Source organism: Carcharodon carcharias, chromosome 9 (genome assembly GCF_017639515.1).
Source record: "Carcharodon carcharias isolate sCarCar2 chromosome 9, sCarCar2.pri, whole genome shotgun sequence".
Lineage (NCBI taxonomy): Eukaryota > Metazoa > Chordata > Chondrichthyes > Lamniformes > Lamnidae > Carcharodon > Carcharodon carcharias.
The window spans coordinates 169,273,545-169,292,001 of NC_054475.1; the positions used below are offsets into that span (position 1 = coordinate 169,273,545).

Sequence of the window (18,457 nt, forward strand, 5' to 3'; positions counted from 1 at the left end):
CACTGTTCCCTTCCTTAGTTCTGTCCAAAACTATCGCTCCTTTATGTATGTCATTGACTTTTCTTCTCCTATATGTTGCTGCCCATTTCCTGACCAATTTATTTTAAGCCCTCCCCAACCATATGAGTGAATCTTGCTACAAATATATCATCCCAGTCCTGTTGAGGTGCAACCCATTCATTTTGAATAGGTGCATTAAATCTGCCCCTGAAATGGTCCCAAGAATCAGAAGCCCTCCCTCCTGCACCATGCCTCAAGCCACACATTGATCCTCCTTATCCACCTGTATTTACTGTCACTAGTGCGTGACACTGGGAGTAATCCAGAAATTACCACCTTCAAGGTCCTACTTTTTAACTTCCTCCCTAGCTCCTGAAATCCTGATTGTGGCATCTCAATATCAGCCCCCTCTCTGTCATTGGCACTGATGTGTACCAAAAGTTCTGGATCATTCCATGCCCCCTGCAGAATATTTTACACCCTCTCCGAGAGATCCTTTATCTGGACACCAGGACAAAATGCACCATGCAGGATTCATGATGACAGTTACAGAAATGTCTGTCTGTATCCCTGACTATATAATCTCTTATAATCACTACATTTCTGATTTTTGTTGGTGCTTTGGGCTGGACTGCACTCCTTCAGATATTGTCAGTCCCAGCAGTCTCCAAAGCTGGATACCGGTTTGAGAGAGGCACACATCCTGAAGACTCCTGTACTTCCTGCCTCTTCCAGATGGTCACCCACCTACCACCCTGAACTCTCACTGCCTGTGGAGTGATCACCTCCTGGAGCATATGATGCAGGAAACTCTCATCCTCCCTGATTCAGCGTAGTGACACCAGCTTCCCCTCAAGCTGGGAAATCATGAGCTGAAACAGCTGGAGACACCTCTTGCACGTGTGGTCCCTGAGACATGGGAGTGTCCTGAATGTTCTGCAGGGTCCAGTAATTGGAAACAACATATCTCAGATACCCACCCATGACCTTTCTTTTAAAAAGCCTTCTATTCCCTCTTTAACAATTTAGTTTTTTAAACAATAAATTTTAATTAATGTCTCTAGACCTGCTCTGTGCTTATACCATTATTAGTTTGCTTACTGTTATGTTTCCCCTGATAGAAATTTCATGCTCCTAATTGGAATAAGTGCCCTAGTTAGATAGAAAAGAAAGTGAAAAGAAACCAATTGCTTAACCTGTGATTATTATTGCACTTGCTGTTCAGGCAAAGGCCGATAAATTTTTGACTAATGAGCGAGTCGAAGGTTATTGTGGGTAGACAGGAATGTGGCATTTGAGGCCACAATCTGGTCAGCCATGATCTTATTGAATGGTGGGGCCGGTTCAAAGGGCTGAATGACCCAATCCCGATTGATTCGCATGTTAAATTATTTTAAAAATTCTTTTGTTCTGGCTCCCTTTTTTCTCTTAATTCAATTTTTCTATCCCTCTGGGTATTTCACTTTTTGTGCATGATTTGACAATGAAGTAAACATTCTAACTGCCCCCTGGTTTAGACTACATGCTCCAGTCAGGATTCTTGAATCTGCTTAAGGAGATATACAGTTGTTTGCTATGTTTACACCTGGACAGGGCGTCTCCCTGTTTTTGGTACTTTGATTGAGGGCGGTTTGACGTGCAAAAACGCTTGGAAAGTGGCTAACACCATTTAATTTGCTGCTGAGAGTAGAATCTTGCACGTTTATAAATCTCCACTCAACAATGACCTTGTGTAAAGAACTGACATTTCATTATATAACACTGAAGAACTCTGAAAGACCTGTTACATGTTAGGCTCTGGTGAAGCTTTTGGATTTTTGAAAAGAAAGTGCTGAAGGTCAGAATCTAGGGTCACATCTCTCATTTATGCCCCACTCACCTTAGTTCCTGTGAATCAAAATGAATCATTCATGCAACACAAACAGGCCATCAGGCTAATCGCATTTATGTTCCACATCCTTCTATCCCCCTTTAACTTACCCTCTTGACAGACCCTTCTGACTTTCTCCCTCAAGTGCTTACGCAGCTTCCACTTTAATGTGTCTATGCTATTCACCTCCACTATCCCAAAATGCTTCCACAATTTTACTGCTTTCTGGGTCAAGATGTTTCTCCATAGTTTCCTATTGGACATATTAATGACTGATTATTTTGATGGCCTTAAGTTTTGGAATTGCTCACTAGTGGAAAGGTCTTCCCCGTATCGACCCTATCAAACCCATTCTTCATTTTAAAGGCCTTTTATTGTGTCACCCCTCAGTCTTTTTTCTGGAGAAAAGAGCCCCAGATCATTAAATCCTTCCTGATGGTTATGACCTTTTTTTCAGTTCTAGTATTATTGTTCTGCTCTGCATCATCTTCAGTGCCTCTGAGAATTGAGAGAGACATTGAGATAATTGACTAGCAGAGGGCTGGTTATCAATTGGTTTCAGAGGTTTTTAGTAACATGGTCCTTCCTGGGAGTTTTCTCTGGGTTAGAATTCTCGTCCTTTCTCAGAGACTTTCCTATGCATCTCCTGGTCCAATCATCCATTTGCCATCACAGTATATTTTAGCTCTAAAATACTGTGTAATTGTTGCATGTCTCTACTAAAAAAAACACTCAACTTCTGTTTCTCCAGTCTCTCTTGTGGAGGGTGGGGTGGGGTCGGGGTGTTGTTGGGTGGGAGAGGGATCTAAAAGCATTTTATATCAACAGCAAATAGAATCATGGGATCTTGCTGCAGAGAATGAGGCCATTCAGCCTATTGTGCCCATGTCAGTTCTTTGAGCTATCTAACTAGTCTCACTCCCCCTGATCCATCTAATTAGTCCCCCTCCTTCTGCACAAAGTGAATGCAAGATAAAATGGAGGGGGATAAGATGCCGGACCAAGTAGAAGAAAATTGGCTTGTAGGAAGCTTTTGAAAGAAGGTCTCTCGTAGAGAGAAGTGATTCAGAATGTTTCATAGACAGGAGCATAGAGATTAAGTGAGAGGCCAGCAAAGAAGGACAAGTGGGCACAGGAGATGAGATTATCATATATAAGTCAGCCATTGCAGCACAATCTGAGACATTTTCGGACTCCGTGCTAATCAAAGTATAATGCCTGCTGCCAGTGTACTTCAGGGAATCGCAGGTAAACATCGTTTCCTATTATGTGGTAGCCGTATATGAGGTGCCCCACCATTGAGCAAGACTCAAAAGTATTGCATTGACAGGGCTTATGGATCTTTTTTGAGCTCATCAGGGAACTTGTCATCACTGATTGTTGTTTAGGTAATTTTAGAAGGTCCTGTTTAATGGAACAAAACCTCTCAATATGGGAAATACCATTTTTTTTTAAAAAAAGGCACTTAAGCAGATATTATAAAAGGTGATCAAAGATTAGTTCATAAGAGGTAGGTTTTAGAGAGGTGCAGCAATTTAAAGGAGAGAATTCCAAAGCTTAGGGCCAAGATAGCTGCTGATATGGCCACCAGTAGTGGGGGTGATGAAAATCTGGGGTGTGGCAGAGGCCAAAATTAAAGGAGCACCAAGATCTCAAAAGTATCGTGGGACTGGAGGAGGTTAGAGACGTAGGAGCAGGTTAAGGCAATGGAGGGTTTTGAAAACAAAGATCATGTGTTATGGATTATGATTTGAGATTGAGTTACTCCATTTTGTTTCCAGCTCATTGGCTTAATGAGATTTATTTATGACATAATTGAAAATATAGCACGTGCATTGTTCTCAGAATCAAGAACTCCTTATTTCAGCAATTTTACTGTGATTTTTGTAACAGGATATCTTGGGTTTTATACCAAAATACATATTTTTTTAAAGCAAAGCAGCTGACAAATAACTGTATTGTGGCCTTTCAATTTAAGATGATATTTTTAACTCAAATGTACCTCTGCATGGATCTGCGCTGGTTGCTGTCTAGCAGTGCACTGTTCAATTTTCACAGAACTTTCTCATTCGTAACTTGTGAATACTTGCATGCTTTATTGGAAATTTCAAATTGTTGCATTATGTTAGGAGGCCACTTGATCCATCATGTCTGAGCCAGTTCTTTGAAGGAACTTATCTATTTTGTCCCAATGCCTTGTTCATAGTGTTTTCCTTTTCAAGTTTGTTTTTGATTCCTCCCATGTAAAAATGCAAAATACTTTTCTGTTTCATCATAATACGCTACAGCTGCCGCATCTGACTTCACTTTTATAAAACTATACAAACATACAAATTAGGAGCAGGAGTAGGCCATTCAGCCCTTTGCCAGCACTGCCATTCAATAAGATCATGGCTGATCTGATTGTGGCCTCAACTCCATGTTCCGTCTACCCCCAATAATCTTTGACTCCGTTGTTGGTCAAGAAGCTATCTACCTCTTTAAAATATTCAACGACCCTGCCTCGAGGGAAGAGACTTCCAAAGACTCGTGACCCTACTGAGAGAAAGTTTCTAATCTGTCTTAAATGGGAGACTTTTTTAAAACTGTCTCCTAGTTCTAGTGTCTCCCACAAGAGAAAGCATCCTTTCATCATCACCCTGTCAACTGCCCTTAGGACCATATATTACAATAAGATCACCTCTCAATCTTCTAAACTCCAGCGGATGCAGGTATCAGTCAAGTGAACCTCCTCTGAACTGCTTCCAATGCATTTGTATCCTTTCTTAAATAAGGAGACCAAAGCTGTACACAGTCCTCCAGATGTAGTCTCATCCACCCTGTGTACAGCTGCAGTAAACATCCCTATTTTATATTCCATTCCCCTTGCAATAAAAGCCAGCATTCCATTTGTCTTCCTAATCACTTGCTGTACTTACATGAATCACAAAAAGTTAGAATGTACCTGAAAAGTGTGAGGTGATACACTTTGGAAGGAGTAATTAGACAAGGAAGTATTCAATGAACGGCATGGCACTAGGAGGTTCTGAGGAACAAAGGGACCTTGGCGTGTGTGTCCATCGATCTCTGAAGGTGGAGGGGCATGTTAGTGGGGTGGTGAAAAAGGCATATGGGACACTTGTCTTTATCAATCGAGGCATAGATTACAAAAGTAGGGGGATCATGTTGGAGTTGTATAGAACCTTGCTGAGGCCACAGCTGGAGTACTGTGTGCAGTTCTGGTCACCACATTATAGGAAGGATGTGATTGCACTGGAGGGGGTGCAGAGGAGATTCACCAGGATGTTGCCTGGGATGAAACATTTAAGTTATGAAGAGAGGTTGGATAGACTTGGGTTGTTTTCGTTGGAGCAGAGAAGACTGAGGGGCAAGCTGATCGAGGTGTACAAGATTATGAGGGGCATGGACAGGGTGGATAGGGAGCAGCTGTTCCCCTTGGTTGAAAGGTCAGTCACAAGGGGGCATAAGTTCAAGGTGAGGGGCAGGAGGTTTAGGGGGGATGTGAGGAAAAACTTTTTTACCCAGAGAGTGGTGACGGTCTGGAATGCGCTGCCTGGGAGGGTGGTGGAGGTGGGTTGCCTCACATCCTTTAAAAAGTACCTGGATGAGCACTTGGCACATCATAACATTCAAGGCTATGGGCCAAGTGCTGGTAAATGGGATTAGGTAGGTAGGTCAGGTGTTTCTCATGTATCAGTACAGACACCCAGATCCCTCTGCACCACTGAACCACTGACTTCTGCAATCTCTCTCCATTTAAATGATATGCTGCTTTTCTATTCTTCCTGTCAAAGTGAACATGTTCCCACATTATATACTCAATCTGCCAAGTTTTTGCCCACTCATTAATCTATCTGTCTCTTTTGTTATAACTCCACACCAAGCTGTTTAAAGACTGCTACAAAAATAATGGTCACATTTGCCATCCTTAAATTAATGTCCCAGGCCCTTGAACTCCTCTTGCATGACTTGAGGTAATTCATATCGAGTTGATGAGGGTTGAATGAGGTATTTGAAAATTGGCCACCAATATTTCCATAAGCGCTTCACTTTTCCCATGATGTGTATTTGCATTACTTTGTTAATAAACCAGCTCCAGTTACATTGCAGTGGGCAGCACTCATACCTCTGGGTTAAAAGGTTGTGTGGTAAGTACCACTCCAGGAGCTTGAGCACATGAACTAACATGGAACTCCTAGTGCTGTACTGATGGAATGCTGCTCTGTTAGAAGTTGCTGTCTTTCAGGGGACTTGTTAAACTGTGGGCCTGTCAGCCCTTTCAGGTGTGTGCTTGGATCCTTATTTGAGAGAGCAGCAGCCTTCTCCCTGGTGTCCTGCCCAGCATTCAGCTCTTAACCAACATCACAAACAGATTATCTGGTCATTATCACGTTAGTTTGAGAGGGTTTGCTGTGCGCAAATTGGCTGCTGTGTTTCTCTACATTAGTGACTGCACCTCATTGTTTGTTAAGCACTTTGGGTTGTCCTGAGACTCAAAAGGTGCTTTAGAAATGAGGCTCTTACTCCTTTTTCAGAGGCTGTAATGTGGTTCAGTTCTAGACAGAATTATTCTTCAGGATTATGTTGAACATAGATGTAAATGTGAAGCCTATTTTAAGAAAAGGAAATGCAGGTTTAAGTATTCATGTCATGGCAGCACAGGGAATTGTACTTTCTCTCAGTATTGATGAAGTATTAACTTGCTGTTTTATCCTGTCAAATACTCTCAGGCCCCTTTGTTTTTCCAGCAGTTTGTTATCTCGGGTTACCATCACTGACTGGAACTTCTTTTTGTTTTGTAGAGTGAAGAGTTTTGACTTTAATACACAAAATGTTATCTTTGAATTAGAACACTGCCCAAAAATGAAACTAAAAATCAGCAAATTAATTATGTTCCTGCATCACCTGGCAGGAAGCAAACATCATTCCGGGGTGTGGGGGCAGGATTAACCCTCGTTGATTGTTCTATTTGTTCTCTCAAGACATTTCCTGTATCCTTCCCATTTTCCCATTGAGCAACCCTGCCCAAGATCTGCGACTGATGCCAGGCAGTAGTGAATGATAGTAACAGCTGACATTTGACATTTGAACTCCCTGATCTCTATTAAAAGATGAAAGGACCTGCCTTAAACTGCCTTTGTTTGAATGGGTTAGATGGCAGGTGAATTTGATGGAACAGTTTAAAATTATGAAAGGATGTGACAGAATAAGTGGATCAAAGCCTTTCTGGTATTTCGGGAGCCTTGAACCAGGGGCCATAAGTATAAGGTTAAAGCTGGGATATTTAGAACAAAGCAGGAGTTTTTTTTCCCCTAACTGTTGAGAGACTATGGAATGTACTGCTAGAGTTAGTGATTGCAGTAGAGATTATGCCAATGTTTAAGAATAGATGATTGAATGAAATGGGAATAGGTTAAGCAAAAAAGGTTTTGCCAAGAATATAAATACAAGCTTTGTTTTTCTTTCTTTTCAAATTGGTTTGTTTGTGTTGTAATTTTGATGTAATCTGCTCACAAGTCACATTCAGATGGGGATTTCAATCCTGCTTTAAATTTGCAGCTGGTGAATATTGAGTATTGTACAGGGAGCAGATTTCATTTGGAGGAACTGCAATTTAACAAGAGCAAATGACCATGTCAAGTTCCCCTCCCATTACAGGAAGATCTGAAGTGACTGATTTTTGCAGTGTTTACACTCTCCTCTGCCCTTGAATCAGTCCAAATGCTCAATAAAGACAGGAGCATACTCGCAGTCTACTTCATGCTGGATTTCTGTCTGCTGGAGATATTGGCAGAGGCGTTCCTGTTATATTACGTACAACGGACTGAAGCCAATTGTATTATTCATAGTGGGTTCTACATGCAGCATCTGTGGGTGTTCATTTTACACTCATTCTATGTTCATACACGTTGGTCCATGGTGTCTGGAATGACTTTGGTTGACTTTCAGTAGCTCATTCTGAGGCCTGCAGCTCTAACTGGCTTCTTAAAGCAGTAAAGACATCAGCCCCTCTGAATAAAGACATTGTGATTTATAGGTGGATGTTGACTCAGGTATTTAGTCGTAAGTATTCAATGGGGAATCTGTGCTTGGTCATTTGTGACTGTTCCAATTCCACTTGTAGCGAGGCCCAATTCAGGCATTTGAACATACAAATGTGCACCTACGTTTATAATGAAAACTTCCTATGTAAATATGTTATCTCCCACTAGTGCTGAAATGAGGAGAAGTGTAATTAGTTACAGTTGACATAGATAGTATTCATTATATAGGAGAAAATGGGACTTTGTAATGGGGAAAATCAACACAAGATCATAGATTCATGCAGCACGGAGGGAGATTATTTGACTCACCATGCCTGTACCAGCTCTTTGAAAGAATCCACTGTTCTATCCCTATCACCCTGCACTTTTCCTTTTCCAGTATTTATCCAATCCCCTTTTGAAAATTATTCTTGAATCTGCTTCCACTGCCTTCCAGGTCACACCAAATACATCACTGTCCTTGGCTCCTTTTGCCAATCATCTTAAACCTGTGTCCTCTGGTTATTGACCCTGCGGCCACTGGAAACCGTCCCTCCTAATTTACTGGACTGAAACCCCTCCAGATTTTGAGCAACTCTATTAATTCTCCCCTTAACCTTCTCTGCTCTAAGGAGAACGATCCCAACGTCTCCGTTCTCTTCATTAACTGAAAGCCCTCATCCCCTCAACGATTCTCTGAAGCCTCCTGGGTGTACAGCAGTATAAGATGTTCAATGTTATAGAACTCTGAAATAAGTCTCTATAGTTTGTGGTTAGTTGCCTTGAACCATAGGAATGGATTAGATGCCTGTTTTCTTCCTTATTTCGGGACAGGCAGCTTGACTACCAGTTGCTGGTGTTTTGCAGTGATGGTGCATTTTAACACTGATTTATAGCATGTCAGTGCCGCTGTAGATCGGTTTCTGACGGTCGGAGGAGCCAGCTGATCACTGTCTAACTGGGATTGAAGCGAATGTACCATTGTGAAGTCGCTGGGAATGTGACGGTGCCAAGTGCGGGCTCGGGGTATTTGATGGGTCGTGGACACGTCCTGTTGCCGAGATGTGTCGGTGTAGCTCAGCCTGGCCAGACACGGCTGGTGAACTCTCTGGCGAACAGCCCCACGTGTGTGTGTGTGTGTGTGTGTGTGTGTCTCTCTCTCTCTGGCTCAGACTTCACTGTGTAGCAAACCGTAAACATAACGTCTTGTTGTGACTTTCGACACCAGTGCTGCAGTTCCTCTTTATTTTTTTTTTGTGTGTGTGTATCACACATGTCTAAACATACATGTTATCAGCCCGTCTTAAACCTATGAAGAGTGGCAGCCTCGAGGTGCTCGGGTCGACTCTGCCCGCCCCGTCCAGTTGACAGCCGGGGGAGTCAGGTATCAAGAGACTTGGAGACAGGATTTTTAATCCAGGGTCCCACACGCCGGGCTTGGAGCGGTCTGTCCACCCGTGTTAACGCCTTGCTCGGGGGAGTGAGGGAGCGAAGCAACCAGACTGGGTTCCGATTTAACAGGTGTTTGGAGCTGGTCTGAAGGGGTTGGCAATGGTGCAGAGGGTAGGGAGCAATGCAGAGTTAACTCGCGTGGCCGCTGAACGACTGATTGGACTGTGAATACTTGCAGGGAACAATTGTTGATGGCTCATTGTGACCAACCGGCACTGAAGAATTCTGAATCCCCAACAGCTCGCTCCTGAATTGTAATTACCAACTGCAAGTCTCCCACAACAGATTCATTTCCTTGCTGATGATGCGGCGGTGATCTAAGAAATTCAAGAGCTGCCGCTGGGAAATTGATTTGCAGATCAGAGTTGCTCTTCTCTCAGTATCTACAAAAATCTCCCTTTATTATTATTATTATTATTATTATTATTGCGCTGTTACAATGGCTGCTGCTATTGCCAGTTCACTGATCAGACAGAAGAGACTGGCCAGGGAACATAGAGACAAATCAGTTCCATCTAAACGGATCAGCAGCCCAAACAAAAGCAATGGGGTCTGTGAGAGACACTGGTTCGCAGTCTTTTCCAAAGTCAGGATTTTTGGCTTGAAGAAACGACGCAGAAGGCGCCCAGGTTTGTTCCTTATTTTCACTCAGCCTTTTATACTCTCTCTCTCTCTCTCTCTATTCAGCGAACCCTGGGGAAATGTTAATATTCCGCACGTTTTGATTTCCTCCACCCAGGTATGTCTTTTTTTTTAATCCCCCTGCCCTTGAATTTTTAATATTGTTTTTTGTCTTTTAGTTGTATTTATATTTTTAATTTTTTGTTTAAAATGAACCTTTTTTTGGAATCGAAAATTCCACAACTCCCCACCCCCCCCCGCCTCCCCACGAATCAGCTGTGTAACTGCGGGACTCAACATTGACACCCGCTCAGTAACATAGTACCGCAAAGATGCAGAGCATATGGGCACCGAGGATTGAAAAACACCTCCCTGTAAACTGGTGGCAGAGTTTCTGTGTTTGCTCATGAGACAAATCAGACGATGCATTCGGAGGACAGTGAGGATGGTGGGGGGGCGGGTGGGTGGTGGGGAGAGGGGTAGGGGGCTCGGGGTGGGGGATATGCCTTCAAATTGTAAACAGCGACGAAAAGCCCTGGGCAGCACCGATTTGAAAATGAACGTGGTGGTTCTTGAAACTTGGGGAAGCGGTGGAAACAGGGGCTGGGTTGGTACAAGAAAGAGACATCCTGGAGCCAAAAGGTGGGGGAGCTTTCTCTGGGGGGGGGGAAAGGTTGGGTGGGGGTGGGTGGGGAAGATGAAGCAGCCAAAGGAAGAGGGGGCGGATTCCAGAATAATATCCTTGGTTTTTGCTGACACTTTTCAGTGAAATGTGTGGGCACGTGTGCACCGACTGCTAGACCACACTGAGTTTCTATTTACACCGCTTTAATAAAACACTGCACAGCTCCTTCGATTTACTCCCGCTATCACATCCGGGGGACACCTCTGCTTGCTTCCAGCTTTTCTACCGCACACTTTTTTTCTCTCAGCTGCAAAACATATTTTTTTCTTCTTCCCTCCACACACCAGTTCATTGATTCCGATTAATAAATGCTGCATTTGGACGGCACCGAATTTGCTTCGGGTTTGGAACCCCAGGTCTACGCTGCAGCCTAGGGAGGGTCTGCAGTTTGGGGTTGAACCCTCCTCCCCTCGACTATTGGGGTTCACTCTTTTCTCTCTCTCCCACCCTCCCCAATTACTGTCAGATCACTGATGTCAGATACATCAGGTTGTCTGATAGGCGGTAACCGCTACATATTGATATGTAACCGCACTCGGTGTGCAGAATGCAACAGAGCATCCCTTGTAGACAGCATTCTGTGAAGGAAGGACACAATTCTGACTCTGATCTATTTTGGAGAGAGACTTGAGCAGCTACTGGAGTCCATAGTGGTTAACAGTCTTGCACAAAAAAAAAACTTCTTATACTTAAGATAATCTTGTGCTGGGAATTTGAATTATTCAATCGCTTGGAAATGAAATGATCTCCATTGTAGAGGAAAGTGACTCGAAGAATGGAAGGATCAGACTGTAGTTAACTTTTTTTTAAGCAAGGCTGCTCAACACTCTATTTTAAATTTTGGGTGTGTCCTATTTTTCTGTCTGATTGGACCTAACAAATTGTGGGACTAAAATTATTACAGTGGGCAAAGGTTAAGCTCCATTTTTATACTTCTGAATACACTCACCCAGGGGCTGCAGGCATATTTCTGAAGAGGCGGCTACTGCTGTGTATCTGGAAGGTTGGAACAGTTGGGAATACGATGCATCCTAATGACATCCCATCCATTGTACCTGAAATATATTCATGAAATGAGTGCCCTCTGAGGCCTCCTGTTCAATAAAGTGGAACTTTTTTTTTGATATTTGCATGCAGTGTTTAAAGACCATTCTAGAAGTCATGAAGTCACAATTCCAGAAGTTTCCCCCAAAGAGTTATGTTAACACAGTCAATAATTTCCTCAATTTCAAATTTACCAGAATATTGAAAAATGTTGACTTTTTGTAGTCTTGCATAGGATTATACAATTCAAGGTAGGGCATGTATGGGTTTCACAGCAATGAGTATGTAGACCAATGCTGATGAGACCCTGATGCTGCATTGTTAACAGTCCAGGGATTCTGGACTTCAAATCAAAGGAAAATGAAACCCTGAATCCTTGTGGTGATAGGTAATGTACCCAGAGTCTACACCCACCTAATAGAGATTTTCATTTTTATTTCAGAGCCTCAGCTTAAAGGCATCGTAACAAAGTTATACAGCAGGCAAGGATACCACCTGCAGTTACAGCCAGATGGCGTTATCGATGGGACAAAGGAGGAGGGTAGTAGTTACAGTAAGTAACATAAATATTATTTGGTACAGAGGGTTTGCAATTGTCAAATTTCACTTCAGAGACCATTTGAAGTATTTCCCACGCAATGTAGCATCAAAATGTGACATGATTCAATAGTTATTGTACTCTTTTATAAATCACTGCTAAGGCCTCAGCTGGAGTATTGAGTGCAATTCTGAATATGAGCATACAAACATACGAATTAGGAGCAGGAGGAGGCCATTCGGCCCCTTGAGCCTGCTCCGCCATTCAATAAGATCATGGCTGATCTCATTGTAACCTCAACCCCACATCCGATAACCTTTCACCCCCTTGGTGATCAAGAATCGATCTAGCTATGCCTTAAAAATATTCAAAAGCTCTGCTGCTGCTCCTTGAGGAAGAGAGTTCCAAAGATCCTCAACTCTCAGAAATTTTCTCCTCATCTCTCTTAAGTGGGCGACCCCTTCTTTTTAAACAGTGACTTCCTAGTTCTAGAGTCTCCCACAAGAGGAAACATCCTTTGCATATCCACCCTGTCAAGACCCCTCAGGATCATTTAAAGAGTTCAATCTAGTCACCTCTTACATTCCTAAACTTCCAATGGATACAAGCCTAACCTGTACAACCTGCCAATTCCTGGTATTGGTTTACCAATTCACTGAACTGCTTCCAATGCATTTACATCTTTCTTTAAATAAGGGGTCCAGTACTGTACACAGTACTCCAGATGTCTCACCAATGCCCTGTACAACTGAAGCATTACCTGCTTTCTTTTGTAATCAATTCCCCTCACAATAAATGATCAGACATTCTATTAGCTTTCCTAATTACCTGCTGTACCTGCAGACTAACCTTTTCTGATTCATGCACTAGGACACCCAGATCATTCTGTATCTGAGCTCTACAATTTCTCACCATTTGGGAAATAAGCTTCCTTTTTATTCTTCCTGCCAAAATGAACAATTTCATATTTGCCCACATTATACTCCATTTGCCAGATCTTTGCTCACTCACTTAACCTATCTATGTCACTTTGAAGCCTCCTTATGTCCTCTTCACAATTTACTTTCCTATCTATCTTTGTCATCAGCAAATTTAGCAACTGTTCCTTTGGTCCCTCCATCCAAGTCATTTATATAAATTGTAAAAAGTTGAGGCCTCAGCACTGATCCCTGTGGCACACCACTAGTTACATCTTGGCAACCTAAAAAAGACCCATTTATGCCTACTTTCTGCTTCCTGTTAGCTAGCCAATCTTCTATCTATATCAAAATGTTACCCCCTACACCATGAGCTTTTATTTTCTGCAATAACCTTGGGTTCAAGGAAGGCATTTGATAATGTGCCACCTCAAATTACAGTACATCCACCAGTTCACCTTTATTCACCTTTATCCTTGCAAGGATGTCAAGGTCTTGGAGAGGGTGTAGGAGGTTAGGGTTTCAGTTATGCAGAAAGACTAAAAATCTGGGTTGTACTTAATAGAGGAGGTTCAGGGGAAAAGGGAGATTTAATAGAAATGTGTGAAAATAGAGCAGTTCCAAAAGAGAACTTGGAGAAACCTTTTCCAATGGCCAAGGGAATCCATAACCAAAGGGCACAGATTGAAGGTAATTGGCAAAAGAACAAGAGGGGTGATGAGGTAAATCTTTTTTAATGCAGTGAGGTTATTGTGATCCAGAATGCACTGCCTGAAAGGATGGTTGAAGCTGATTCAGAAGTAACTTTCAAAAGGGAATTGGATAAATTATTAAAAGGAAAAAATTACAGGGATAGGGGAAAGGTTAGGGAAGTGAGACTAACTGGATAGTTCTTTCAAAGAATTGGCACAGGCACAATGGACTGAATGTTCTCCTTCTGTGCTGTATGATTCTATTATAACTTGGCTAAATAGACAAGACTTAATTTATAGCAGAGAAACTAACTCATTTGCATTAAAGCCATGTTTCTCCCCCAATGTTTATATATAACATTGGATACTTCGGTGATATTCAGTCCAATAGGAATTCTAGCAATCAAAAAATAAATTGTTGCATTTGGTCTCGAATTGATTTGTACCCAAATAGCCACTTTTAAGCACCCTGATTTGTATAAATGTTCAGAGTTTCATTTTAAATCATCTTACTCAAATTCAGCCTTCTAATTGGATGAAAAGTGAATAGTCAAATCAACATGGAGGAGGGAGATTGTCATAGATCTTTGTTGATACAGATTTCCCTGTGTTATTAAGTTTCAGTCCCTACTTCTCTCCTTTCCAGTGGTTTTAATTTACAAATTCTACTCTGCACTCCCTGTTAAATTTCTGTTACACATTTTACACTCATCCACCTGCAAATCCTCACCCCCACCACTGACCTCTGCTTTCCCTGTAGACCTGCCCCCCCAATATTTTTGAGCTCCTATTCTCTGATTCCTTGTATTCCACTCCCAAAACCCCCAGCCCCGCTGTAATTCCGTTTCCCAGCCCTGCAGTGTTATAGTCCAAGGACACCTCCCCAAAATCTCCATCCCCACATCAGGATGTGGCATGTTAAACATCATAAACCCTGAAGATCACATCAGAGTCTGTACACACCCACCTCCCAGATGTGTAAAAGGTTGTGCAAGTGCAGAATGTGGGCAAAACACAGTTTAGACACTTTTGGCAACGCTTTCTTGCTAACATGGGAGAGCAAATTGAGGGGAAAAATTGCAAATATGTTTGTGTCAGCAGTAGCTATTGTACTTTTGCACCAACCCCCTAGTTGGTAACAATCTGTTTCGTATCAATTCAAGGTGGTGCCCAGGGCTAGTGTTGAATTGGGATAAATTAAAAAGAGAATGTTATCCTGCATACACAACTTTAAGATGTCACATTAAAGGAAACGTGTACTCCTGTGTGCAGAATCCATTTCCGTTGAGTGTTGCAGGATTTCTTGGAGGGACTGCAAAACAGGGCTGAGCCATTCCGATGTAAAACAACTTTAAAATTCAAACAGTAACCTGTGTAAATAAAATTGGGAAATGTTCAGATCACACATGGAATTGTTGGGTCAATTAGTTCTCAATTGCAAGAAGAAAGTAACAATGTATACACTGCATTCAAATATTATTTGTACAGTCAGTGAAATTCCGATAAAGGGGTAAAGATCATGGCCTTAAAATTCAAGTTTGTACAGGTCTTGGTAATGTTGCTTTCGCTGTCTCTGGATATTGGGTTTTGATGTCTTTAGCTTACAAATCAAGGGAAATGAAAACAGCCATTTGCACTCTAAAGCACAGGAGGCCATTCAGCCCATCATACTCTTGTCAACTCTCCATTAGAGCAAACAGATCTGATCCTGATAGCTCTCACCCTCCCCATAGCCCCGATATCTCTACTTCTGCTTCAAAGTGGAAACAAACTGAGGATAGAAAAAAAAGACAAAAAACAACCTTCAGAGGTTGAATTACTAAAATAAAGACAGCGTTAGAAGGACTCTGGAGCCAATGTAGGTCAGTGAGCTCTAGGGTGATGGGTGAACAGGGGCTTGGTACAAGTCAGGATAAAGGGCAACAAGTATGTTGGGTAAACTCAAAGTTTTTAGAGAATACAAGGTTATAATCCAGCCAGGAGAACATTGTTACCTGCAGATTTGAGTATTCCAAAGGCAGAGATGAGGGTTTCAGCAGCACAGGTGCTAAGACAGATGTAGAAGCAGATGATGTTACATGGGGTCTTGGTGATGGAGCAGACGTGTTCAGAAGCTCAGCTCAGCAAGTAAAGCTGCATCTGTGCAGAGGGAAACACGTAGGGTTAATATTTCAGCTCAATTGCATTTTGTCAGTAGGTTCTGAAGAAGGGAAGTCAACTGAAAATATCTTGTCCACCAGACTTTCTCAAAAATATTTCATTCTAAATTTTTTTTTTTTATAACTTGCAAAACCTTTTTACCTAATCTTTCCTCTGGCTTTTTAGTCATTTATCTGAAATCCATGCCCTCCTGCCACTGAAAACAGTTGCTCCTTACTTAATGTATTAAAGCTTTTGTTCAAGTTTTAACACCTTTGATAAAGCAAACCCGCTTGATGGAAACTTTAAGGAGAACAAATCGAAGTTGGTAATATTGAGATTTTTAACATTGCATTGTTAACATCTTCCAATGAATGTAGAAAAACCTTGGAATTTTCAAAATAATTGGGAGAATCCGAATGGTTAATGGCTTTGCACGATGACAGACTCCAGTAAAATAGCAGAATGAAGATAGTTTCATATGCGTGAAGGTCATCCATCAATATAGTGTGGCTACATTTAGAAAATGTAATCCTAATAGGAGTTTTGCGTATAGGAATATAGAAACCAGTGGAGATTTAAAATTCTTGGCCTAATGTAGCTTGAAAGAATGAACCTTGAAGTCTATCATCATCATACAGCCAAACAAAATGTGATGGTGATTTGCTTGTCTCACCTTGAATTGGTGCACTACATTCTCAATGTTTATACCAATATTTCTGTTGTAATTCTTTACAGTAACAATTAGTCAGGTAGACTTGGGTTTAGTTTAAGGTTATAATTGTCAATATATAGGTTTTCTTTCATGATAGGTGTGCAGAACCAGGTGGTGTTTATTCAGGTGGGCAGGCAACTTCCTGCCTTCCCTTCACCCCAACATGTTTGGGGTGGGAAGGCCCTTTAGTGGCCTTGTCTCATCCTGCCACTGCTGACATTAACCCAGTGGTGGGCGGAGGGGCTCACCATGCAAGATGCATGACGGACAAATCCTGGTGTATTAGCTAGTGGGCTCCTGGCGGTAGTCCCTCATTCAAAGGGACTCTGTCTGATCAAGGGGCCTGGCATTGGGAAGGGAGGGCCCGCTGAGATCCATCGCCCTGCCCTTGCTCCCAATCCCTTTTTTTCCCCTCCCACTGTGACCCCCTTCACTCCATCACTCACCTGTGTGGGGGTCCCTCTTTGATCCAAAGCCTCTAGGTGGGTGTAGTTTTAGCAGCAGCTACTGCCTCCCTGGTGGGTGGGGCTTCCACCCCTGGGGAGATTGATCCTGGGGTGGGTGGCACATTGCTGGCCTGTTAATTGCCTGAGTGGCACAAGATGTGGTGGGCCTTCTGGGAAAAGAGGCAGTTTGGGGCTTTCACTGGCTGCCCAGGCAGCAACAAAGACCCCAGTTACTTCTACAAGATTCTGCCCAACATCCTAATTGCCTTTACAACATTCTAACAAATGATATTGTTAGTGTGTGGTGATACTGGTTTTCTGTTGTATGGTTACAATGATGTCAATGCTGCAATTCCATTATCTATAAAAAAATTGTTTGTCACTTTTTATTTGCAAATGCATTTTTCATCTTCTTTCCAAGACTCTGAATAACCTAGCACAATTAAAATTGGAGAATAGGTTATTAGCTGTCTGGACCTCATCGTCACCCTCTATCACCACACATACTGTCTCCCATCAGGAGTTCAATGGTCATGTGAGGATATCAAGGTGTGCCTATGAGGTATTCTTGGTGACAGAGATGCAGCGGTGATTCTATTTACACAAAGGTGCTTTATTCAAAAATCAGCAGATAAATAATAGACTAGTATCTAAAACCATATGCTTATTCCCAAAAATCAGAAATTGCATCCGATTCTGTCACCGAACAGGCAGTGGATCTGAACTGTCTCCTCTCGAAGGCCTGTCAAGCTAGAATACTATGAGTGATGGGGGATTAGATTTTTCATCATTGCCCATGAAGGAATGGCAAGTCTAGCCTGTTAACTTATTAAATGTTAATGTGTTCATATCAAACTCATCTTCCTATTTTAATGAAGATTTTAAAGTGCATTAAAGTAAATGGGGTTAGCATCACACCTGAAAGAGTGGAGATTAGACCTTTAATGTGGATGAGTTAAGCATTCCATGCAATTGGAGGAACTCCTGTTTAAAATTTGTCATTTCCCTGCTTTTATGGTCTAGCTACTAACCTTTTTTAAGGCTGTAATTAATGTAGCTAACACCCAATTTTAAAATTCCTGCTGTGGAATGAGCCTGGGTAACGGTAGAAATTATTGTCATGGTGATATATGCTCTCAAGTCACAGAACTCAGTTCCTTGATTTTTCCCATATTTTAATCACAAAATTCAGCTGCTCTAACACTGGCAATGTTAGTACAGCTCCTTCCACTCTAACTGCACCCTCCTTCTTCCGTACAGAGCACAGCCAATTTATTAATCTGAAACAAATGACACGTTGTGTTTGTCTTCCTAC

General features: G+C 42.1%; 1 protein-coding gene across 6 annotated transcripts in view; it reads left to right on the forward strand.

Annotated features, from left to right (window-relative positions):
• Nucleotides 1-18,457, forward strand: part of fgf13a (fibroblast growth factor 13a) — a 638,247-nt gene that overhangs the window by 390,913 nt on the left and 228,877 nt on the right. For 5 of the 6 annotated variants that reach the window (XM_041196414.1, XM_041196418.1, XM_041196415.1 and 2 more), the window contains one exon: nucleotides 12,138-12,248. In XM_041196414.1, the coding sequence (XP_041052348.1) occupies nucleotides 12,138-12,248 (111 nt within the window). Of the gene's footprint in view, nucleotides 1-9,581; nucleotides 9,975-12,137; nucleotides 12,249-18,457 lie in introns of those variants that run through there. The other variant, XM_041196416.1, reaches the window with a different exon arrangement.